The 25,982-nt window shown below is 40.9% G+C and overlaps 1 protein-coding gene across 2 annotated transcripts in view; it reads right to left on the reverse strand.

Moving 5' to 3' along the window:
* HHIP (hedgehog interacting protein) overlaps positions 1 to 25,721 on the reverse strand; it is a 92,847-nt gene extending 67,126 nt beyond the window's left edge. The window contains exons 1-2 of one of the 2 annotated variants that reach the window (XM_087963082.1): positions 24,929 to 25,319; positions 7,704 to 7,896 (exon numbers count right to left, since the gene is read on the reverse strand). In XM_087963082.1, the coding sequence (XP_087819208.1) occupies positions 7,704 to 7,896; positions 24,929 to 25,201 (466 nt within the window). In that variant the 5' untranslated portion in view covers positions 25,202 to 25,319. Of the gene's footprint in view, positions 1 to 7,703; positions 7,897 to 24,928 lie in introns of both variants that reach the window. The other variant, XM_026668643.2, reaches the window with a different exon arrangement.
* Positions 25,722 to 25,982: the final 261 nt, after the last annotated feature.

The following is a 25,982-nucleotide window of genomic DNA, read 5'->3' on the forward strand; positions in this document are numbered from 1 at the left end:
TTGTAGGACACGTCTGCCAAAGGCAGCTTCTGCTGATGCAAAAATGTCCAGTTTGTATGAAGGGCGACGGTGAAGACCACATTGCCGCCCTAGGGAAATTAGGGATTTCTGTGATAGAGGCTTATGTTGCCCAAGCCACTGATGTGGCTGCACTCCTGGTGGAGTGTGCTGTTATACCTCTGGGCACCGGTAATGTCTTGAGTTCATACGTCTTTGCAATAGTGACTCTGAGGCATCTGCCCACTGTTGAAGTTGTAACTTTCTTCCCTAGGGTGGAGGGCTGAAATGAGACAAAGAGGGCGTCTGTCGTCCTGTGGGCAACAGTCCTATGGATGTAAATGTGGAGGGCCTTACGCACATCTAGGAAATGCCATTGCCTTTCTAATGCATGGGTTGGTTTTGGACAGAAGTTGGGAAGAATCAACTCCTGCATTTGGTGGAAAGAAGTATTGACCTTGGGTATAAAAGTTGGATCTAGGCGAAGAACCATCCTATCCGAGTGGAAAACACAAAGGTTTGTCCCTCACTGAAAGAGCAGCTAGCTTGGAAATTCTCCTGGCGGAGGTTATAGCTACCAAGAACACCACCTTGTATGTTAGAAGGTGGAGACTGATATTTCTCAAAGGTTCAAAGGGTGATTTGGTGAGCGCTGTGATAACCTCATTCAAATCCCAGGTGGGGTATCTATCGACCACCGGAGGCCTAAAATTAGTGGGCCCCTGTAGAAAACTGTGTACTCTCGGATGGTGAGCGAGATATTGCTCTTCACCGCAAGAGCGGACTGAGGCTAGAGCTGCTACCTGCCTAGGCAAAGTATTGGGGGAGAGGCCACTATCTAAGCTCTCTTGGAGAAAGTCCAGAATATTTGCCACCGATGCTGAGGTGAGGTCTGTCTTATTTTTGTCGCACCACCTGCAAAAGATCTTCCACGTGGCATTGTAGATGCAGATCACGGATGGACGTCTTGCCACCTGGATGGTTTCAATGACCTTGTTGGAGAGCTTCTCATCTTTCAGGAGTCTTCGCTCAAGTGCCAGGCGGCCAGTTGGAGCCACTGTGGCTCCAGATGTTGTATGGGCCCCTGGCTGAGGGCGATCCTGTCCAGTGGGATTCTCCAAGCTTCGGCAATTGAGAGGTCTATGAGGTCCGCGAACCACGGGTGTCTGGGCCAGTATGGTGCCAGGAAAAGAAGTTTGCCCTCTCTTCTAATAGTTTCCTGATTACCTTGGGTATTGGGGGAGGGGAGGGAATGCATACAGGAGGCCCCGGGGCCAGGGACAGCAGAGACCGTTGACTCCCTCCACTCTCTGAGCTGGAAACCTCAAGAAAAACCTTGGTAGCTGAGCATTGAGGGGTGAGGCAAAGAGGTCCAAGATCAGGAGGCCGAACTGAGGCTCGGGTGCAGGCGCCACTCAGAATGGTCAACAGTGGTCCTGCTCAACCAGTCTGCTTGGATGTTATGCTGACCTGAGATATGATCTGCCTTGATAGACTGAAGATGCCTCTCTGCCCAGTGGAAAAGTCTTTCCGTCTCCCTCATGAGGGACTTTGAATGTGTGCGCCCCGTTGATTTATGTGGGCCTTGGTAGCCACATTGTCTGTGATGAGAAGGATGTGTTGTCCTTGGATCTCGTGTTGGAACTTGCGAAGGGCCAGATGGACTGCCCTGAGTTCCAGACAGTTGATGCTGCACTTTGTATCTGTTGGAGTCCAGTGACTTTGTGTTACAAGGGATTGACAATGAGCTCCCCAGCCGTAGAGGCTGGCGTTGGTGATAATTGTCACTCATTGTGGCTCTCTGAAGAAGCAGCCCTGGGTGATGTTCCTGGAGGTCCACCATAGGAGTGAGCGAAGGACTTTTGGTGGGACCCATACCTTGGTCATGGAATTGCTCCTGCTGGATCGTTGAAATGGGAGGAAGAACCATTGTAAAGTCCTGGCATGGAGACAGACCCAAGGGACTATTGCGATACAGGAAATCATCTTTCCCAAAAGTTGGGATAATTGTGCCACGTTTGAGTGTTCGAATGTGCCTGGATAATTCCCTGATGCTGTTCTGTCGGTCCTCCGAGAGAAAAATCTCGTTGTCATTGTGTCGATGATGGCACCCAGGTACGGCAATCGGGTGGTCAGTGTTAGATAGCTTTTGCCCAGGTTTACTGAAAAACCGTGGTCCTGAAGGACTCAGAGTGTGGTTCATAGATCTGTTTCTGCTTGCATTTGAGACAATGATTGAAGTAGAATGTCATCCATATAGCACTGCAGATGAACTGGTAGGCTTCTGAGATGTGCCGCTAGAGACACCAGTACCTTTGTGAAAGTCTGGGGGACCGAAGCCAGGTCAAATGGTAGGGTGCAGTATTCGTAATGGCGATTGCAGTGGTGGTATTCGACTGGTTGGCCTGGTTCTGGCGAGCCGGTAGGAGCAATGAGCAGAGGAGACCAAACCGCTTCTCTCTGCTGCTCTGCTGTTGGGTCCACCTGCCCACCCGGGCTCCCATGCTCACTTTTATCTGCTGAATTTGAAGTGCAGCTGCTTTGCGCAGCACAGAATAGTGCTGCATAGCAGCTGCTGAAATGACCGGGATTGTGCAGGCTTGCAGGAGGCAAGTTAGAACGCCTCTGCACCTGTGCAAACGCCTCTGCGCCTGCGCAAAGTGCACGCAAAGTGTGTGCACACTTGCAAAGCGCGTCCACCAAGCCATGCCCACTGAACCAGTGGCAACAATATTTGAATCCCACCATTGGGCAGTTGGCATAGCAAAACTGCAGGAATCTTCTGTGCGAGGGCCTTATAGGGAAATGTAGATATGCCTCTGCCAGGTCCACTGAGGTCAAGACATCTCCCTGCCTGATATTTAGAAGGATAGATTGCAGTGAAGTTCATTCTGAACCTCCTGTATACTAAAAAGTGGTTTAGACACTTTAGGTCTAGAATCGCTCTCCACACACACACCGAACTCTTTGGAACCACAAAGAGGAGGGAATAGAACCCCCGCCCCTGTTGATGTGTTGGGACCGGATGAATGGCATGGATGGCCAGTAAATGCTAGATTGCGGTCTCCATGAGATCTCACTTTGTGGAATCCCTTGAAATGGGGCATGGCATAAAGAAATTTGGGGGTGTGAAGAGGAACTCCAGGGAGAGACCTGATCTTATGGTCTCTCAGACCCAGGCATCCGAGGTAATGTTATACCACTGATCAGCAAAGAAGGCCAGCTGGCCTCCACTGGGGGGTTTGGTTAGGTATTCATTTGGGGCAACAGAATGACTTGTTGCCAGTTCCACGAAATGGCCTTTTGGCTTGGGTTCCACACCTGAACCTATCTCTAAACCCTGCTTTATCAGTCTGTTGTCCCTGTCTGAAACCTAAGGGCTTTTGGGTTCTGTGAAAATAGTTTCCTCGATAGTGGGCTCAAAAGGGAGTCCTCCGAAAGGAATGGACTGGGTGGTTATCTGATCTCCATGACTGGGGAGGCAATATTTTGTGTTTGTCCTGTGTCTCTACCAGGACAGGGTCCAAGGCTGACCCAAACAGTTTTGTCCCATCAAATGGGGCGGATGCCAACTTCCACTTATGTTTGGTATCCACCTGCCAATGGCGGAGCCACAGCAGGCAGAGGGCTGTAACTTGGGAGGCTATATCTTGGGCTGAGAACTTAACAGTGTTGAGAATAGCATCAGTAGAGAATTCCATGGCCGCCACAATCTTCGCTACGTCTTGGTGGCCCTAGTGTTATCAGTCGGGATGGAGTCCTGCAAGTGGCATAGCTGTGGGTGAAAAAGGATGCAGCTGTTGTCGCCCTAACGGCCCAGGCGTCCACCTGGTGAGCCCTACAGAGTGCCGACTTCGCCCTCTTATTGATGGGCAAGGTGGAAAAAGCTGCTAGGACCTGCTGTGGGGTTGGGATAGGAGCCTGTGGAAACCCACTGTTGCTTGACCGTATCTACGAACATCTTTGGGACTGGTATGACTTCAGTCTTCGTTACTGGCTTGGAAAAAACCAAATCATCTGACTCTGCCACATTCAAGATGGTCTCTGAGGGAGTGGAAGGGTTGCCAAGGCGAGCATGTTTTTGGCCTTGAACAACAGAGATTTGAAGAATTGAGGGCGGAACAATCGAATGAATGTAAGCTGTTCTGGGACAAGCCCCTCATCTTCTGACATGTCCTTGTGTAGTTGTCCCTCTTCCTCTGACAAGGAGAAGTCAGAATCGACTGATGAAACAGGGAAATAATGACCTTGGCCCTCTGCCTTGTGGTGTACGGGATGAGGTTGTGTCAGAAACTCTGGTAGGTTTATCATTGGTTGCAGGTCTTGGGTTGGTACCTGGAAATCAGGGAGGCTCGCTCTGATCTGCCTAGGTTGAGGGTGCCCTTGTTGTTGAGACCTCATCTGACAGGTCTGTTGCACACCCTCGGCAGTCCCCTGCCTGATTGCTTCTGACCTCAAAACCTCATGAAGGGGGGAATCTCATGAGGAAGACCTTCTTCTGCCAGGAGCCCCACAGCAGTTGAGTGAATGTCACCTCAGGCGCAATTCTGGGTCTCTTGGCATGCTGAAACTGGCTCCCTGCTGACATATCAACTAGGAGCATTGAAACACTCACAGTGCTGATGTTTGGTCTCAGGGTGTGAGTAACAAGGGCCTCAGATGCTCCTCTTGGTGACCAGGGTAGGCTTCTCAGGTTGTCACCACCTCTGTTGTTGACCAAAAGATCTAAAGGAAGGGCTAAAAAGGGCCCAGGTGCTGCCATCACTGGGGAGACTGGTTGTGGATTTCTTGCAGCCTCCCAAAGACTCTTCTCCAAATGTTTTTCAAAAGCCCTTTGGTGGCGTTTTTCATATTTTTCTGGTGCCTTCGAGGGTTTCTTGGAGTGAGAAGCCTTAGTCTTATTTCTAGTCATTGTTCTAAAAGATAATCTGGATCCTGACTCACTGGAGCAAACAGAGCCTTCTCCTTCCATTGCATGCCTGGAAACAGGTGTGCTTACGTAATATATGGATAAATTATTGGCTCCTGTTCCACGTGGGACTGCTCCAAATTGCGGGCAGAGATTCCTGTCAATTAGTCTTGTAGGAAAAAATAATAATTTTTAAATTGACCAAAAAAAAATTCTTTTTTTTCAATTTTAAAAATAAAATTTAATTTCTGAAAAATAAAAAAAACAATACCTGAATAAGTTTCAAGCTGACCTGGAAAGGCTGAGGCTCCAAAAATTCAAATTAGCCCTCAGCCTGTGGCTTCCATGAATTTTAAGTCTGTTGTTCAAGGCAGCTTAAAAGGTGCAGGCTGGCAATGGCCTGGGTGCAAACTGTCAATCATCCAGATGGCTTCGGGTTTGAAAGTAAAAAGGAAAATAAAGAGAAAAATTCCTTTTGGTAGCTAATGCACCAGCCTGAGTGAATCAAACTCTCTAAGCTGAATCCTGTTACAGGGGATGATAGCTGAGCTGAAGGAGAAAAACATCAGTAGACTGTGAGGGCCTTCGCCATTTGACTTTTGGCGCAAAGGCTTGATCTAAAATGGTGCTGGCTGCTATGAGCCACCGGCGCAAATTTCAAACAGTCTTGGATGGTCAGGGAGCTGTCAGTGAAGCGAGCAAAGAATTTCTTGTTAAATGCTCTACGAGAATTAACAGAGGAGTGGGACAGCGCTACTTCGCTTCCTGCTAGTCAGCTGTGTGATTGAAACCTGCAATTTTTTTTAAAAAAGAAAGGCTTTGGCAGCGGAATTGAGCTCCCGCTCTTCGCACTGCTCAGGTCCTCATAAGGACCTGCCATAACCAACAATCAGCTGTTGATTGTTGTCGGTTGACAGCGTTTTTTGTTTAAAGGGAAAAGAAAATGCGAAAAAAACCGACTGGCTTTCTCTTGAGGCTTTCTGAAGATCGCGGTCAGCAAAAAGCTCACATTTATTTATTTATTTATTTATTTGATTTGTCAGTTGCTTACAAGATAATAGGTATAAGTATAAACATAATTATGAATACATGAAATGGATACATATAAGAAAAATAAAAAGAAACAATAGGACAGGGATGGTAGGCACGTTGGTGCACTTATGCACGCCCCCTACAGACCTCTTAGGAAAGGGGTGAGGTCAATAATAGACAGTCTAAGGTTAAAGTTTTTGGGGTTTGGGGAAAAAACCACAGAGTCAGGTAGAGTATTCCAGACATTGACCACTCTGTTGCTGAAGTTGTATTTCCTGCAATCAAGTTTGGTGCAGTTTACCTTGAGTTTGTATCTATTGTGTGGTCTTGTATTGTTATGATTGAAGCTGAAGTATTCATTGACAGGTAGGACATTGCAATGTATGATTTTATATACTATACTTAGATCGGACCGAAGGCGGCATAGTTCTAGGTTTTCTAGGTCTAGAATTTCAAGTCTGGTGGCATAAGGTATTCTGCAATGAGTAGAGGAGCGGAGAACTCTTCCTGTGAAATATTTCTGGACTTTCTCAACTGTGTTAATATCAGATACGTAATGCGGTTTCGAGACTGATGAGCTATATTCAAATATTGGTCTAGCAAATGTTTTGTATGCTCTAGTTAGTAGTGTGATATTACCAGTGAAAAAGCTACGTAGGATTAGGTTAACAACTCTTAATGCCTTTTTGGCTATGTAGTTACAGTGGGCTCCAGCACTTAGATCATTAGAGATGAGTACTCCAAGGTCCTTGACAGAGTTTGGATCATCAACAAGGTCTTGACTATTCAGCTTGTATTTTATTTTCTGATTTTTTTTGCCAATATGTAAGGCAGAGCATTTGTTTGCTGAGATTTGAAGTTGCCATTTGTTTGACCATTCTGATAGATAGTCAAGGTCTTTTTGAAGGGTAGCAGTATTGTCTGTGGTGTTGAATAGTTTTACATCATCAGCGAAGAGAACGCAGTTGCTCTTAATATGATCACAGAGGCCATTTATGTAGAGTATTTACATAAATCTAACTCGAACGACAGGCTGCGCTAAACTGGGGACAAATGGCAAGTGGGAGTGTCCTCAGAAAATTGGCTCAGCCTGTTGGACAACAGACGGAAGCACTTCCCTGACCTGGATACTCGGAACAGTTCCATGGAGAATAGACACTCTCTCAAATAAACTGGTCTAATGCTTTATGTTCCACTAAACTGCTTTTGTACCCACCAAAATATATGTATCCTTGGTTAAGAAACACAGATCTAGGTAACGTTTTATATTCACAATCAGTACTTTCTTGATAAAGAACATGAGTGTTACATCAATGTTTTTTTTTACAATGTATAAGAAATTTAAGTAAACATATCGTGACCATTTTTTTTGTAAAATACAAAGGACAAATTTGAAAAAGCGGCAAATCTGAAAGGGCCTTCTAAGAATAAAAAAATGTTTATATTGATAACTTGGCTTTACAAACAGCAGAATTAATAAAAACTACAAATTCACATATTCTAATAATAATATCTAAAATCGAACAGTGCATTTTAAAATAATTCAATTACCATATTTTTCACATGAATGTGAAAAACTGCATTAAGTGGTACCACTTGTACAGTGAATATTAAATATCAAAATAAAGGACAAAAATGAGTTTTTAAAAAATAAATACATTTAAAGGAGGACTTTATGAAATAAAAGACTGTCCTTTATAATAAAGGACATATGGTCACGGTAGATATATATCACCTCAATTTATTATTCTTTGCAATATTTTACCTGGGATGTGACCTCTGCAAGTGTAATAGAATTCTTTGCAATAATCCTTGCACAGGAAAGGAAGGGCTAGTTCCTTTTCCAATGTTTCCTTCGCAGTTGAGTGGAACAGATTCTGAGCATTCGGTGAACAGTGAGCGCATCTGATTTCCTGCAGCAGCTTCACACATTCTGTGTTGTTGGTAACAGAAAAGATCTGTAAGCCACAAACCAGAAACATATAAGCTTTTTTGTATCCTGCAAAGCACACTGCAATCGTATATAAAAAGCTATGCCAATTTAAGATCATTGTTGGTTAAATATTTTATACCTATTATATGTAAAAAAAAGTCATTGTCACAATTCTGATGATCAAATAATAAAAATATAATCATACATGATATCACACAGGTATTAAACTATAGCTTAAAATATAGGTTATGTTTAAACATTCAAATATATCCTATATAATTAATTTCTCTCACCTAGCTCATATTCGGCTCTGTGAAACCTGACTTGAAGCATACTAGCTTGCATATGATTCCAATATCCCATATTGCATAGGTTGCCTCTTCCTGAGCATGGCTATTTGATATGCATACCTGTTACACATGGTTTCACTCACTTCCATGACAGAGTGAAACTGTTAACATAAGAACTAGAAAGTTTTAGTAGATGAAGACCAGGTTGTGGAAAGATGCTGATGCAACTCTCACTCTAGCATCAGTGCAAAGGAATACACAGAATAATGAAGCTAAATTATTCATGTAATAAATAGCACAGCTCTGGATTCCCTTCTGCTAATTCTTTGTGTGTAAATCGAAAACAAAATTGAAGCTGTGGTGTACATATCTTTTTCTACTAGCATTTAACAATACAACAAAAAGTGCTGTTGCTGTTTATGTCTGTATAAGTTGTTGGGTTACAATGCTATACTGTATGTTTTGTTTTCTCTGAAATAAAGGTACTGTAAATGTGTGGAAATTACACCCTACTAATTCAAGTTAATTGAAGAAAACACCACAAACAATAAAAGATTAAATCCCATTTATGCTACCAATTACTGCAATACTGAAAAGTAATTACATTTAATATAATAATGTAATATACTGTATTATGCATGCCCAAATACATTCCAAGATGGTATTTTTAACTATACACTAAAATTTAGCCAGTATTTTATATCTAGACCTTGACAAAAATACTTTTCTTATCTTTTTAAAGATACTGAGGACTGACAGACACACAATATATAGAGAGAGCCAAATAATTTTCTTTTATATTTATTTGTTTGTATTACTCCAAATATATCCATTGATAATAATGCAAATTTACTGCATTAGTCTAATAGAACTAAAATAAACAGGATACCACTATACAATTAATCAATTTAAATTCACGATCAAGTTACACAATGGATAAAGGTAGTGATATGTGGAGATTGTGAAGTTAACTTTTATATAAGGCAAGTGTTGATATACTTGTAAGATCATATAACTATATTATAATGTGTAAATTTACAGACAGTCTATTTTGTTCAACTTTATGTCATTTCATAGTTCTAACAATTGTTTATTAATCTTTCTAAAGTATATATGAAATCAAAGCTTCTCTAAGATATTTCTTTAAGGAAGAAAAAATAAAAATCCCACTTATCTAACCTTGTACTCAATTTGGATGTCGGCTTGCCTTCCTTAGTCTGACATACTAGAGACACACAAAATAGCAATCAATAGATATGGTATAGCATTTTGTATGAGTGGAAGCAAATTGTACTGGGTTTATATACACCATCATATACACAGAAGATAAGGAGAACATTCATGAACTTGTTTATGTGCATATTAACTTTAGAGTACAAATTTGGAGATTGATTCACACAATTTAACAACAACCCCCACCCCCAGCTATGCAGCCAATATTTACCAGTAGAGAAAAATAACATTCTGGGTTGCTGAAAACAAGTTAACTGAAAACCAATCTGATATCAGTTCTAGGTGGTGTGAAGTTTAGAATAACTAAGTTGAAGCTGCAGTAGAAAACCTTCCTTAAAATATATTGGAAGTGGAAACTACTACAATAGTTCTTAGGCATACAGAACAGATCATATTTTAAGCTGTTTGTTTTTATGATGTCGGAAAACTTGCATTGTCTATCCTGGAAAAAAACCTGCCTTTCAAATATGGTATTATCATTATGATCCCATACCTATACCTCAACTTACAACAGTTCGTTTAGTGACAGTTCAAAGTTACAATGGCACTGAAAAATTATTATGACCATTTTTCACAGTTACGACCTTTGCAAGCATCCCCATGATCATGTGATCAAAATTCAGATGCATGGCAGTTGGTTCATATTTATGACCGTTGCTGTGTCCTAAGGTCGTGTGATCACCTTTTGCAACCTTCCCACCAGCAGAGTCAATGGAGAAGTCAGATTCACTTAACAACTGGGTTACTAACTTATCAAGTGCAGTGATTCACTTAACAACTGTGGCAAGAAAGATCATGAAATGGGGAAAAATTCACTTAACAACTACATCACTTAACAACAAAAATTTGGGGCTCAAGAGGACTACCTATAAGTTCGTCCAACTTGGATTTTTATCCAAATTGGCAAATATAACAAATTGTTCATATTTCTGTTCCTTCCCCCTGACTTTATATTATAACTGAATTGTTAAATAATGTATTATGAGGTCCACTGACCCTTCATAAATGATTGAAAATTTGTATATAACTAATATTAGTTTGAAAAACTAATTTAGAAGTATGTTGAGAGTCATGAGCAATATCTGCAGAACATGCTTTAAAAGATAACTGAGGTTGGCGGTAGCAAAGAATATTTATGGATGTCTCAAAGATGCTTTTTCAGGAAGCAATTGGACTTTCTTGCCTTTTCTTTTGAAGACGTTTTGCTTCTCATCCAAGAAGCTTCTTAAGTTTTGACAGAATAGTGGGGAATGGAAGGATTTATATTCCTTGCAGACAGCTGGTCATTTGCATCCTTTTAGATGGTCATTGAAGCACCTGGAGGTTTATCTGTGTCCTCAGGGTAACCTGAGTAGTGCTCCTGGTTCCTGTAATCTGCAATTTTTCCTCTGGAAATCCATTCCTACGCCCACACCATTTAAAGGGTGTTTATCCCAAACTGTACAGCTAAAAAGTCTGTAGAGATTCTCAGTCATCCAGGTCATGGTTGTCTTAAAGGTGCTTTATGGATATTTATCCAAAAATATACTACTATAAGATCAAAAAATATTACACGATCCAAAAATATTTATGGATCTTGTAATACAGGTAGTTCTTGACTTAGGACCACAACTGGTACTTGAATTTTGGTTGCTAAGTGATGCAATTGTTAAGTAAGTCATCTCTTAAAAGCAAAAGTGTCTTTTGAAAAGAATGAAAAAAGCATTAATTAGAAATTTGGTATTGGAGAAGCTTCCTGAGAATATTGTGGATAGCCAAGAATACAAACAGATCATCAAACAAAGAAACCCAGATGCCTCAATAAAGCTAAAAATGAAGGCTCTCCAGAGCTAAGAATGTTGGAAGAAAAAAAAGAAAAGAAAAGCACATTCAGCAGCCAGATGAATTGATTCAATCACAGCGGCAATGAGTGCACTGTTGGAACATTTGAAAAAGCAGGGTAGGGATCACCATGAAGGAAATCCACCTATGTGGTCCATAGGAATTGATAACAACCTGAAGACGCGTAATTAACTAACTTCTCCTTATTAGTAAGCACAATGTCCACAAAAACAGATTCAGACAGTCAAACCATTGTGCTCTTTGCACTCCTAAAGTAACACAGTTGTTGAGTGAATCTGGTTTCCCCAATTTGCTTGTCAGGTTGCAAAAGTTGATCACATGATTCCAGGACACTGCAACCATCATAAATATGAGTCAATTGCCAAGCATTGGAATTTTGATCATTTGATCATGGGGATGCTGAATGGTCATAAATGTGAAAAATGGTCATAAGTCACTTTTTTCAGTGACATAACTTTGAATGGTCACTAAATGGACTGTTGTAAGTCAAGGACTACCACCTGCATAATAAATGGGCCCTAAATGGCTGGGAGAAGATGGTCTGGGCATACACCCTCCAATCCTGTTGCCCCATTCTTTAAAGTAAGATAGAACATCTCTTGCAGTTTAAAGAACCGCAAAGTAGAAAAGAAGTTATTAGCCTTACAAAGCAGGGGTCGCTTTTGGACCTTAGGGACCACCAAACTCATAAGTTTAAATCCCGCGGACCATTAATATGAATTTTGACTGGCAGTGGCTTGCTGACGTTGGTGGGAAAATTGGTCCCATATTCTAGAGCTGCAGTAGTCACAGGTCATCCCAGAGCAGCTCCTCCTCCACCCAGGTGCACCGGCCTGCCATGGACTGGAGGAACTGCTCTGAGATGACTAAAGGGCCAGTCTTGTAACTACTGCAGCTCTGGAATATGGGACTGACTTTCCCACCAATGTCAGAAAGCCATCCCGGGGCGGATTTCCCTCCCCCGCTATTGATCTTACCTTCCAGTTCCAGCTTGCGTGGCTCTACTCAAGGTAAGGTTTGCTCTCGGCCGAAGGGTGGGGGCCAGCGGGTGGGCAGGTCATGAGGGTGGCGCAGCCTTGTGTTCCCGCACAGCCTGGATTAATTGCTTTGGGGGGTACTTTGGGGGGGGCATTTCACTGCAGACCACCAATGGTCCCCAGCCCACTGGTTAGCAACCACTGTTACAACGTATTAGCGACAAAAGCTTTATCTCAGTATTCATTTCCCATTCCAGCATAGGTGTTATGTAAATTGGGCAATAGCTGGCTTAATTCCTGACTCAGCGTCACCAAAGTGCCTGAGATGAGCTAGAGGAAGACATGTGTTGGCCACAATAATCCCCTCAGTGGAGAATGTAATGGAAACTGGACAGCAATAGCTCCAATAGCTTTCGTGCTTCCTACATCTGCATGGCTGGGCTGCCCAAAGGAAAAAAAGCAGCTGTGACATAAAGAGCTGACAGTGGCAGCTGGAACTTTGGAAGGTATCAGCATTAGAAAAAAGGCTGTGGGAGAAAGAGTGGGAATAACCAGCACTGCCACCCACCACAGAGGAGCCCATTCCCCATTCAACAGTGATGTTTACTACAAGAAAAAAGAGAAAGAGAAGTGGGGGAGGGGGGAAGAGGAGAAAATTGAGACCTGCCACAGCAGCAATCAAAATAGAGATGTAAACTATGTTAGCAGCCATTGCCTACAACAAAAGGATGACAGCTCAAACATATTTAGGACTTGCTCCATTCATCTCCAGTTGGTGTTCTTAGAAACCAACCTGATTAGATAACTTCACATCACTGTTAGGCAAATAAATGGAATTGTTTTTGGAAACCGAGCCCAGGTCCCCTTCTACTTTTCTTTAACTCCAATCCTACTTTAAACAATCATTTTGGACATGAAGGTGTGGATCCCCCCCCCCCATTTTCATGTTGCTTTTCAAGAAAACTACTGTCAAAACTAGATAACCACTGTAATTCCTGCAACAACCTCTCTTTTGTTCAGAATACACTGACTTTGCGGTGTTAATGATTGAGCTTGTCACCATGAGCTCTGTGGAGCAGATTGAGAAGACATCTGGAATTTCTGTTTTATCTCTGTAACTAAGTTGACGTATATCCATCACCAGATACTTGAGTCAAATACTTCTATGCTGAACCAATAAGTTACAAGTAATCCACAAACTATGACTACAATAGGGATCAGAAAATTCCTCACTAAAAGGTGAATCATGTGATTGCACCCAATTTTCTTTAATGCTTTTTTAAAGCAAAACATCAAGTAACCATCACCTGTGACATTCCTTGCCTGGTTTCCCCATTGACTTTGTCAGAAGCCAGCTGGGAAAATTGCAAATGACAATCACATGACTGCATGCAACTGTTGTAAGTATGAACTAGTGGGCAAGCACCTATATTGCAATCATATAACCATAGGGAAGCTGCAATAGTTATAAGTCAGAGGTGGTATTCAGCAGGTTCTGACCAATTCTGGAGAATTGGTAGCGGAAATTTTGAGTAGTTCGGAGAACCAGCAAATACCACCTCTGACTGGAGATTTTACAGTATCCTTCCCCTGCCACACCCACCAAGCCATGCACACAGAACCGGTAGTAAAAAAAAAGTGAATCCCACCACTGTTGTAAGTGTGAGGATCTTTAAGCAAGTCACTTTTTTCAACACTGTCGTAACTTCAGACAGTTGCAAAATTGATGGTTGTAAATGAAGGACTGCCTCTATAGTAGTTACCTTCATAGTTGGGCCCAAGAGCCTTGATCTAGCTAAGACAACTTGAATGAATGAAAATGTATGTGTTCCTCCAGCTTTCTATTGATGGTTGGCTACACGCTTTTTTTTTTTTTCTGCATGCGACTTTTTCAGACAAGCTGGATGTGACAAAAATGTATGGGGTTGGAGTGACATTGGGAATCTGTGAGGTGCCTGCATTGGCAATTGTTGCTGTTTCTACCTCACTGGTAACTGTATACAGATAGCCATCAACTTACAATTATTTGTTTATTGACCTTTAAAAGGTACAATGGCATTGAAAACGGTGAACAGTTTTCACATTTACTACCACTGCAGCATCCCATGGTCTGGTTATCAAAATTCACAGACTTGACAACTGGCATGTATTTATGATGTTGCAGTGTCCTGGGGTCAAGTGTAACCTTCCCTGCTGGTTTCCAATTGTGGTCATAAGTCGAGGTGGTTTATGCTGGTTTCCAATTACTGTTAGCCAACCAGTTACTTGTTTGAAATGGGTGGCCATGTATATTTTCATTATTTAATGATGCAGCGTTGTGATTTTTCAAAAACATGCACCCAATATTTGTGTGTAAAAGTTTGAGTCTGAGAGAGGTAGAGACAGAAAGAAAAACAATTGTATTAAAGTGAAAAAGTGAATTAACTCACTCTGAATTTTGATGTGTTTCATAATTGTGAAACACTGCTAAATACAACCAATTTTTCTTGGAAGGTAATAATATAGCTTCTGAAAAAAATTAGAAACCATACTAAAACATCCAATTTAAGATGGAGTATCTTAAAAAATACTTTGCATGCACATTATATTTTACTCAACATCTGAATAATATACAGTATAAATCAATATATATTTTATTTGAAGGGTCTTTGGTGCTCTCTGAGCTCAGTTGCAAGAAAACAACCAATATCAGAGAACACTAAGGGCACCTCATTTCAACCTTCAACTCCTTTATTGATATTTTACTTATTTATCCTCTCTGTATACTTACAACATATTTTGGATTTTGTATTATTTAAAACAGGGTGAAATGTCCATTTTTCTATTAGCTAAGAGCTTTAAAAAATTTAAACTGTTCATTGACTAGTTTTAATGAGTTTTACACAACACTAAAGGAGTATAGTAGTCTTATGGTAGAAAAGGAAACAGCTTATGCTTATTTTTTATGTTATAAACTTCATAACGTTGGGAACTTGCACAAGATGCTTCACAATAATTAATTTATGCATGCATACTTATACTAATTATACTTTTTCCTTCCAAAAAAACAATGGATAGCATTCCAGCTGTTTTTTGCCTTCTAATAAATGTTGTAACCAAGAATTAATTTGATATTCAACACCTATTAATTTTACACAGACCATGGAATATGAGAGATATATGTGATGACTTAGATTTGTAATTATTAATGAATAATTCTGGCAAAAAATATAACTTTTTTGTTTTGTTTGTTTATTACTCCACTCATTCTGCTCATCAATTGATTTCTTTGCCAATTCCAGCACTATTAATTCCGTTATCTCTTTTGTAATTTATATGTATAGTTTCCTACATCTTCTGAGATACTGCAAGTCTACAACATATTTTGACCATTGTATTTTATTGGTTTGACGGTAATCATATAAAACCTATCATCAAAGTAGATCAGAGGGTGATTTGATTGTGTTATGTAATTAATTTGTGATTTTAATACATTTAAGCTAATGAAATGTATTGAAGGTATTATGACTGCCTTGACATTGGAATATCAAGTTAATTATTAGGCATTCCACTTCATACTCTATATTTGTAAACTACTATACCTTCAAAAAATTATATCACATTTTTCTCTGACTGCATTGCATGTTTTCTGCAGCCGAACTAATACCAAGTAACTTGAATAGCAAGTTCAAAAATAATGGGGAAAATAAACAGAGTAGTCCATGACATATTTAGAATTTAGCAGTTTTAATTCAACTGTGGCAACCTAGATTTGTAATCTCTAAACAAGATTTAGCATATGGATCTTCATTATTAAAATCATTTTACACTTAAAAAATGGCACAGGCATACACAAGTATGATGGGCTGTTTTCTGAACTTTTGCTTCAGCATCATAGACTGCAACTGCAGGTCTTAAAATGAGTGGTTTTATTTATTTATTTGTTTGTTTATGTTATTTATATTGCCGCCTGTTCACCATGGCGACTCAAGGTGGCTTACAGAATGTAAAACCGTATTTAAAATAAAAAACAATAAAAATTAACAAAAAGAATCAAATAAATTAATAAATACAATAGAACAAAATCTGAAAAAAAAACAAAAAACCAAACACCAACTCTCACCCCCCTATCTCGACAAAAGCAGATCACACGAGCCATTTGTTGGGCTCCATCCCTCTCTGGGTTGCCCAGGTTTGCTCGCTCTAATGGATCGGGTAGATGTGACCAGCAAGAGACTTTCCCTCAGATAACCTGTTCCCAAGCCATGAAGGACTTTAAAGGTGACAATTGGCCCCTTGAATTGCATCCGGAAGCAAATCGGCAACCAATGTACCTCCCGCAGGAGAGGTGAAACATGTGCAGACCTCAGTGTGCATGCGGGCCGCTGCATTTTGCACCAACTGGAGCTTCCGGATGTTCTTTAAGGGTAGCCCCATGTAGAGCGTATTGCAATAATCAAGATGGGAAGTCACTAGGGCATGAATGACTGTGAGTAAGGACCACTGGTCCAGGAAAGGGCATAACTGGGGTACAACCAACAGTTGCGCAAAGGCCCTCCTGGCCATGATCGCCATCTCCTCTTTGAGCAGGAGTCGTGAGTTCAGGAAAACCCCTGGATTACGCAGAGGGTCTGTTTGGGGTAATGCCACCTCATCCAAGACCAAAGATGGCAATTCTCCCTGAACCAACGAACCCAGAGCCACTTGGTCTTGCAAGGGTTTAGTTTCAACCTGTTTCTCCCCATCCAGCCCCTAACAGTCTCCAGGCACTGCGAGAGGGAGGACACAGCAACACTTAACTCACCACGGGCCAAGACATACAGCTGAGTATCATCAGCATATTGGTGATACCTCAGTCCATGGTGACAGATGATCTCACCCAGTGGCTTCATATAAATGTTGAACAGGAGTGGACAGAGTACTGAGCCCTGCGGAACCCTGGATGGCCAAGAATTCTGCCCTAAAAACTAGCATTCTGAAATGATTTTTATCCAAGCCATTAATATCTCATATATCTTGAATAGCAGTTAACGTTATCTACCAGCCTTTGTTTTTGACATATTTTAGAGCCAAGCTAATTTACTTTAGGAATGATTGAATATTTCAATTTTAAGCAAAATAGCACATACTCTTGAGAAGACATTGTAGTGTCTGATTATAGAGTTGGCAAGGCTGCACTGCTTTAATAGTGGAAATCTTTTTCCAGCAAATGTGATGAGTTTTACCTTTAAAGTCTTTCAAAGTGTAAGTGTCCTAACCACAGTTTGCCAAATCCCTGTTAGAATAGACAGAATAGATAAATGAAGAATAAATATAGAAATGATCCAAGGTAGAAAAGAAATATGGAGTTTTTGTCTTCTTCCATAACACAAACTACTCCTGATGACAGCTTCTGATTGGACTGTTATGATGCAAAGTATCCAGCTGACATCCAATTTGGTTTACTATCCTCTGAATAGGTCTGTACTGGAAGAGGGCACTTAGGGATAATTTTGCTGGGTTTCTTAGAAAGAGATTCTACTTTAGGAGTACACACTACAAAAAAGATGTTGAGACCTTGGAAAAAGTTCAGATAAGAGCAACTAAGATGATCAAAGGCCTGGGAACTAAAACATATGAAGAACTAGTCTAGAGAAAAGAACTAGTGGTGACATGATAGCAGTATTTCAATATTTGAGGAGCTGCCACAAAGAAGAAGGGAGTCAAACTACTCTCCAAAGCACCACAGGGCAGGACAAGAAACAATGGTTGGAAACTAATCAAGGAGAGAAGCAACCTGGAATTAAGAAATAACTTCCTAACAGTTAAAACAATTAACCAGTAGAACAGCTTGCCACCAGAAACTGTGGGTGCTTCATCACTGGAGGTTTTTAAGAAGAGACTGGACAGCCACGTGTCTGAAATGATATAGGGTCTCCTGCTTGAGCTGGAGGCTGGACTAGAAGACCTCCAAGGTCCCTACCAGCTCTATTCTATTCTTGATAAATTGTTCTTGTCAATGTGTTTTTTTCCTTAATGTTCCTATTTTGTAAATTGTAGAGTAGACATAGCCCTATCATTTTAGACTTGCTTTCTGGGTAGAAATACATTTCATTTATATCATTAGCTTCTATTTCTAACATGTATTTTAATGTATTTTAATGTATTGATGCTTATCAATTTTGATAATTTCAACAGGACTTAGGCAGATTGTTCTGACATTAGCTACTGGTGATGGCAATTCTATTTTATCTCTAAAACAAGAAACAGTATGTTCTTGACACCTACACTGGAGCCAAGAAATGGGAAAATTCTATTGTTGCTTTTGGGTTTCCTTATGGGCTTCCCAAAGACATAGAGTGGACTACATGACTACTGTGTTTCTCTGAAAATAAGATCCGGACTTATATTTTGGGGGGCTCCAAAATAAGCACCAGGGCTTATTTTCGGGGGATGTCTTATTTTTTCCCCATGTATAGAAGGCAGCAAATGTAGGGGCCGATGGGAGTGGGAGCACTGTTACCACTGTGCCGGTCCTCTCCATTGGTCCTAGCACGCTCGCTGCTTCCTGTGCTGGCCATGTCTACCCCCACACTCAGGCTGATGACAATCTTCACTAGGGCTTATTTTGGGGTATTTTTTATTTTTTTTTTGCCCTTATATGAGGTACTTACTTAAAACTCAGGCTAGGGATAGGTCTTATTTTTGGGATAGGTCTTATTTTTGGGGAAACAGGGTATTTGGTCTGATCCACTTTTTTATGTTCTTATCTAAATATCAGAGGCAAGTATTTTTGGCATCCTAGATTAGCCTTGTTTGCCTATAGCAGTGCTTCTCAACTTTGGCAACTTTAAGATGTGTGAACTTCAATTCCAGAATTCCTCTGTCAGCTTGCTGTCTGAGAGATTCTGGGAGTTGATCTACACTTCTTAAAAATGCCAAAGTTGTGAAATACTGGCCTATATAGTTGGGCTGGTCATGAGAAAACATTTTAAGAATACACACAGGAAAATATTTCTCATCTGGGCAGACTACTACCCTCAAATAACTGCATCCTTAGAAATGCCACAGAATCTCCCATCTTGTGCCCTGCTGCATAGTCAAACAAATGGGAAAGAGCTATGCATGGCTCTGAATGGTTTGAGAAATGAAAATCAAATGTATGTTAGATAAGTCTTCCTGAAATATGGAAACGTTTCTACAGGAAGACCCCTTTTTTAAAAGCTAGGTGTCATATGAACATTGCGGTCACATTACAGAATTACATGAGTTCAGGTGCTCATATGGCTACCTTCTATTCATCAGACTATCCAACTCACCATTATCTACTATAGCTGAAAGTTTCCAGTGTCTTTTCAAACATACTTTACTACCATCAGGTCTACGATCAGTCCACACAGAGCTGATGAAAGTAGAGTTGTATGGGCAGGTCATGTCATTCATATGTTGGAAAAGCACATACCCAAAGATTCCTTCTGCTGGAAGATGTTCACATGGAAGATAGAAGGAATGGTACAAAGAACCATTAAAGGCTTCCCTGAGGTTACTGTAAAATGCTATAAAAAAGCTCACTACCTGGTATGGCATCATCCATAAGGACTGTCAAGCATATGAAGCAATGCACAGTGCTGAAACACAACATAAGCCAACAACTGCAGTGGCTACACATGTCTGTCTAAAATGTGTAAGAACATTCACTGCCCAAATTGGTCTGATCAGTCATCTTTGGACACAACATATTCAGTCTTAACCTAATTTTTAAATAATGGTGTTGAGGTCTTTAGTGATGATGGTAGAGCAGATATCAGATACCGAACCTGGCAATTTTGCACACAAAAGTCTATTCTCGATTATTCTCACAATATGGATCTGTTAACTGAGAGATTTTAAACTGAAGATGACAGTTACTCAACCTGAGCTTTGGAAAATGTTTGCTCATATGCAGTACATAATGTTCAGTTCTTGGCTTTACCAACTGGCGAAAAAAATGTACTAGACATGAATAAATGGATTAATTGCTCCAAAATCACCAATAAATTCAAATTCATTTTAATAATAAGCATGGCTTGAAGCTAAAAATTGGTACTGTTTTCTGTTTTCAAAAGTAATATGTAAAACCATAAAATCATACTGCTTTACATGTTTGCAACATCTATTCTAATTATTATGTCTACTGCTGACTAATTTAAGACATCTCTTAGTTTATTTATTAACTTTTACACAAGACAGATAAATTGCAGTTATTGAAAGATTTGGTTTGGCAATAGGTTAATTCTAATAGCAAAATAGATTAACCTAAAAAAAAAAGAACAAAAATAAAAAAATAAAAAATAACACAAAAAACAAAATGAACACAGATTGACATAATTTCTGCATATGAAACCTGGGTTTAAATAAAGAAGTGATGTTTGAAATTGGGGGAAGAGAAAAGTTCAAATCTTTTAGTTCAAGCTTTAACATTAGTCAGTATTTGAAACTGACTTCTTTTAACAGCAAGATTATTTATTTGCTAGCTTGAACATAAACTTCATTGGCACTATAATGCTTGATTATGTCATTAAGAGGTTCAGTTTCATTTTTAGGACAATAATAAATAGATCATTGTACCAAGGCAGCTGTTAAAGGGACCCCAAGATGAGTTATTTGTTTAGTTGGATGTGTTCAACAATAGCTTTTGTTTAAGAAAGAATTAGACAAAACAAATGATCTTAAAAGGGCACACTTGAAAACAATTACTTTTCATTCATTCCACAAGAGCCTCAGTTGTGAAACCATCTAAGGTAGAGAAAAACCACCATGCTTGACAGTTTGCAAGCAAACTTTTAAACCACACACAAAATATTAGAGTGTATTATTTGCTGATGAAATTAGTGAATTAAATCAAAGAATAAAATGTCAATGATACCATTACAAAAGAGAAGATTGTCATTTTATCTCTGTTTCAACTTTGTGATTCTGAAGAGACTGGCTATGTTTCTCTTAGCAATCATTAATTTTGATCATAAAATTACCAAAAGGCTGACAAATGTAATCTTAATCCTGGAGGTTCTTTGTAATTAAAGTAACTGCTGAACACATTGCCTTACTTTAACTCTGCTGAAACACTTCTTCCGTAGAATATTTATTTGCTTGTTTATTTGTATCCCAACTTTATTATTTTTGCAAATAACTCAAGGTGACAAACATATCCAACACCCTTCCTCCTTTTTCCCCCACAACAACCCTGTGAGGTGGGTTGGCCCCAAGTCACCCAGCTGACTTTCACTGGTAAAGAAGCACTAGAACTCATCATCTTCCGCTTCCTATCCTAGTACCTTCACCACTACACCAAACATATATATACTGTGTTATTTCAAAACATATTAATGTAGTTTTTTTTAATTTCTTCCAGATTACCTTGTTCAGGATTTGCTGTCTTTAAACGTATTGGGTGCATTTTGAATGAAAAGTCCTGCCTCATATGTCTAATGCACAAGAAATGACTTAAAATTGATTGCAAACTTGATTGCAGGAAATACGACTTCAGCAATAGAGTGGTCAATGTCTGGAATACTCTACCCGACTCTGTAGTCTCTTCCCCAAACCCCAAAAACTTTAACCTTAGACTGTCTACTATTGACCTCACCCCTTTCCTAAGAGGTCTGTAGGGGGCGTGCATAAGCGCACCATCGTGCCTACCGTCCCTGTCCTATTGTTTCTCTTATTCTTTTATTTTTCTTATATGTACCCATTTCATGTATTTACAACTATGTATACACTTATACTTATTATCTTGTAAACAATTGGCAAATCAAATAAATAAATAAATAAAAAAAATAAAAATAAAAAAAAATCCAAACAAATCCCACATGCATCTATTAGAAAACTATCTGGGAGCAAGTTCTATCGAACTCCAAATGCATAATCCTATGCATTCCTAACTAATCTTAAACCCTATTGCAGTCAGAGTGAATTAGATATGTATGAACAGGATTGCATTGTATGTGTGCTTACTGTCACTGATATGTAAAGTATGTACTTTTGTTTTTCTATTTGTAAAAATAAGCAGTTTTTTTTTAAAAAAATACAATTGCAATTATTTAGTGCATTCTCTCTCTCCTCTATGATAAAGCTTATGTCTTCCAATTAAGTACATTGTTAAAATGTCACAAATGTGAAAAATGCTGAATACAAAAAAGACTTTGAAATCAAGTTTCATAACTGTCACAAATTAATAACTCCTAGAAACTCAAGAATTGTTTAAAATCAGTCTCATTCTTAATTCATCACATAAATACAACTTATTATTACAAAATTCTCCACTGAGTTCATATGCTATGCTACTGCTGCAGTGGCTATAACTGTCGGTGATGCTAACTGGACAGATTAAGGACATTTTCCTTCCCAACCTGGCTTGGGCATTTGTGGGTTTCAGTTAGAACCTTTCGAAAATTATCTGAATGCAGTTAGTGTGCAGTTAATGTGATTACCATACAGGAGCTTGCTGACACTACCTCTGGCCAAACATGAGGAGAAAATATCCATCTGAGCTCCCGTTGCATCTGGTAAGAATAGAGTTTGATTCGTTGAAACCCTGCAGCAAAGGCAGCTCTCACCCATCTGGGAGCGGAGGCAATAGGACAAATGCTCCCTCAAAAGGCATGAACATTTGGACAGAGCTGGGGACTGAAGGAGAATGATGTTCTCCAGTTTCACCCATTAGTGAACCAACCAACAAACACAATGGTGTTGTTGTTATTCTTTTGCCATAAGCAACAGGACTCTGTGTGTGGGCAGCAGTTTAGTGGGGAGGAGGATAAGTCGACCCCTTTTTGTCCTATTGATTTTTTTCCCTATTTGCATGACTTGAGCAAATTAAATGATGCAATATGGCTTTTTGTTACAAAACAAAGTGAAAGATACCACCCAGACACATATGTTGATTCGTAGAAGCTGTTTACATGAGAATGGGGTGAAATCTACCGTGAACTGAGCATAAAAATTCGATTCAGCCTGGGTATTTTTTTTTAATTGTGCCTGGGCCAGAAAGACTGAAGCACAAGTTTTCCAAGCCACTCTCAGACCTTGACAACTGGAGTGTTGTAACAGAGGAATTCTTAATTAAACTAAATGCTTGGAGGGGGGGGAAGGGGGGGCGATGAGAAAGACACCTGATTGTTTGTTTCACGTGCAGTGATTCTCAATGACATTTATTCATCCCATTTCCCTCCCTAGCTTCAGTTTTGCACGTTGCACTCCTGATCAAAACAATAGGCTGAAAAACTTATAACATCCACATGGCTGAAAGGCAGTGAATTGCAGCCCCATCAACAGACAGACAACTTTCCTACTCTAAAACAGCTACATTGTCATTTCTCACCGTGTTTCCATTAAAAGTTACATATTAATGCTCTTTTCTCAAGTCAGTAAAATGGTTATAGATAGAGGGTTCTGAAGTATAAGAGATAATGTACTATGCATTCTCTCTTGATGAAACTAACGCACATATAATGTTATCTGATACCAAGTTGCTATGGAATTCACTCGTCCTGTCCTCTTCAGCTTCTCTCCAGAGAAGCCTGAGTTAATTGCTGTAAGACCTGAAGACATAAAAGTTTTGCAGTACCCTGGCATCATCTGCTCTCCCAGTCACCATCTGCTATCTGAAGTTCCGTGGACAAACTGTGCACACTTTTCTAGTTTTGGGGAAAAAATAACTATCACCACCACCTTAATTTACAATTCATCACTATCATGGCATGCCAAATGAGTCCAAGAAAATCCACTAATCTTTCTTGGCAGATTCCTCCATCTGCATCATCTCTTTTTCAGCTATAGTCCAGATTCTACCCGTTTCTACTTTATTCATGAACTCATTTTTGTATTTGTTCTTTTTTGATAACTGAAATTCTCAGAAGGATGTTTCTATTCCTTTCCTTTGCTGATTCCTTATCTCAAAATTTGTCTTTTAAAATAAATACATAAACCCTACTCTCTTCATAATATATTGCTTTCCTCCTTCTCTTCCATGGATGTTTCAAATCCCCTGAGCACCTGGCTAGTAATGGCAGAGGTGAAATAGACTGTTTCCTGTATGCAGGGTTTATTCTGTTGCCTAATTATTCTTCAGCATTTACAATGCACCCTCCTCCTAATTTTAAAGGTCAGTAATAACTATTACTACTACTACTCATAACCCACTTGAAATAGTTTATCCAGATAGAACAATGATACAGGATGCTGCAGTTAGATTCAACACAAAGAAACATTTAAAAGTAACCCATTTGGGTAAGAAACACACCCAAATGGATTACACCAATGCCAAAAGTGCAACATCTAGAAGGAACAGCACACTGCTTCAATATGCTCAATGAAATCCATTGTTCAGTCAGCTTTTCCTCTATATAGAGCCTTTCACAGGTAATAGATAACAGCTCTAACAATTCTCAGTCAGCACGACAAGGGTATTTAGAAATAGTGCCATGGTAATCCAAGGGAGGACCACAAGGAACACTTGTAACCCACAACTTCCTACAGCCAATGAAGTGGCCTTCGAACCCAGCAAAACTCAGAACCTAGCAAAGATGATTTATTACCTAACCCCCTGAAACACCTCTCCAAGAACCGTTAAGTGGTATTTGTGAGTTCCATCTCTTGTTGGTTGACCTTCCTCTCCCAAATCACTGCAACCCTAGATCCAAAAGGCTCGTTTCCGATCAAACTCTCGCATGCCCCTTCGGTCTCTCGCCCAACCTCCCCCAACCCAACTGGAGCCTACCTTGTTGCTCTCTATCTGGAGCAATCCTTGCCTCTCAGCCCTGGAGCAGCAAGACAGGCGAGGGTAGAATCCCTGGCACAGCAGCTCCCCTCTGTTGAGGGGCTCCAGGAGCATCAGCCTCCTATCTCGCTTTTTGAGGCGCCTGGGGGGGCTGCCATTCAAGCACCTTCTCCTCTTGGCAGTGGTCTCTCCAAACTTGGTTTCCCCTTCCAAGAAGCAGAGGACCAGGGCCACCAAGAGCAACTTCAAGGGAAGCATCTTTAGCCCCACCATGCCGCTTGGGAACAACACTTCAAGCGCCGGCTGAGGTGACCAATCCCCAAGGCAATCCAAGGATGCGAGGCTTCCCTTTGGAAAGCTCGGGAGTTTGTGTTTTTATATATACGGGAGGTCCGCTTTCCAAGAGGCGCGACAGCCGAGGGACGGGCAGCAGCGAACAAAACCCGGCGGGCCACCAGACAGGCAGGCGCACGCCCCAGCTGAGCCAAGGGAAGAAGATGCTGAGCTCCGGCGCGGGGCGTTTGCGCCCACTTGACAAGAGCGGCCGCAGGTTTAACAGGCGCTGCCGAGGCGCTGCCCAAGCGCGGAGCGTAAACTTCCCCGGGCTGAAGAAGGTTCTCCGCGCCGGCGTCCGAAGCGAAGGAGGCGACGGTCGAGAGGGCAGCCGCAACTCGTCCCTTTGCGAGGTCCCATATAAACCAAGGCTGCCGTTCTGAGGGGGACAGCCTGCCGGGCGCGATGCCTCCTCTCTGCTGCTGCCGGCCGGAGCTGGAGCTCACTAGGGCTCTCATGTTTCGCTCCCTCTTTTCTTCTTCTTTTTAAGCAGCGCGCGGGGAGGTGCTGCCACCGCGCGCCCCTACACGTCACCGAGGAAGGGATTCGCGGGGATGAGACGGAGAGGAGCGTTCGAGCACGCGCGACGGCGCGAGAGGGCGCGAAGAAGGCGAAGGCGCGGCCTGGAGTCGCCGCCGCCGCCGCCGCCGCGGCAAAAGACAGCGCGTGCGCGAGCGAGCACGCCGAGCTCAAGAGAGCCCAAGGAGAGGGGGAGGGGGTA

This window comes from Notechis scutatus, chromosome 4 (genome assembly GCF_049901735.1).
Source record: "Notechis scutatus isolate UNSWTSFEM ecotype Mainland chromosome 4, rNotScu1.2, whole genome shotgun sequence".
Lineage (NCBI taxonomy): Eukaryota > Metazoa > Chordata > Lepidosauria > Squamata > Elapidae > Notechis > Notechis scutatus.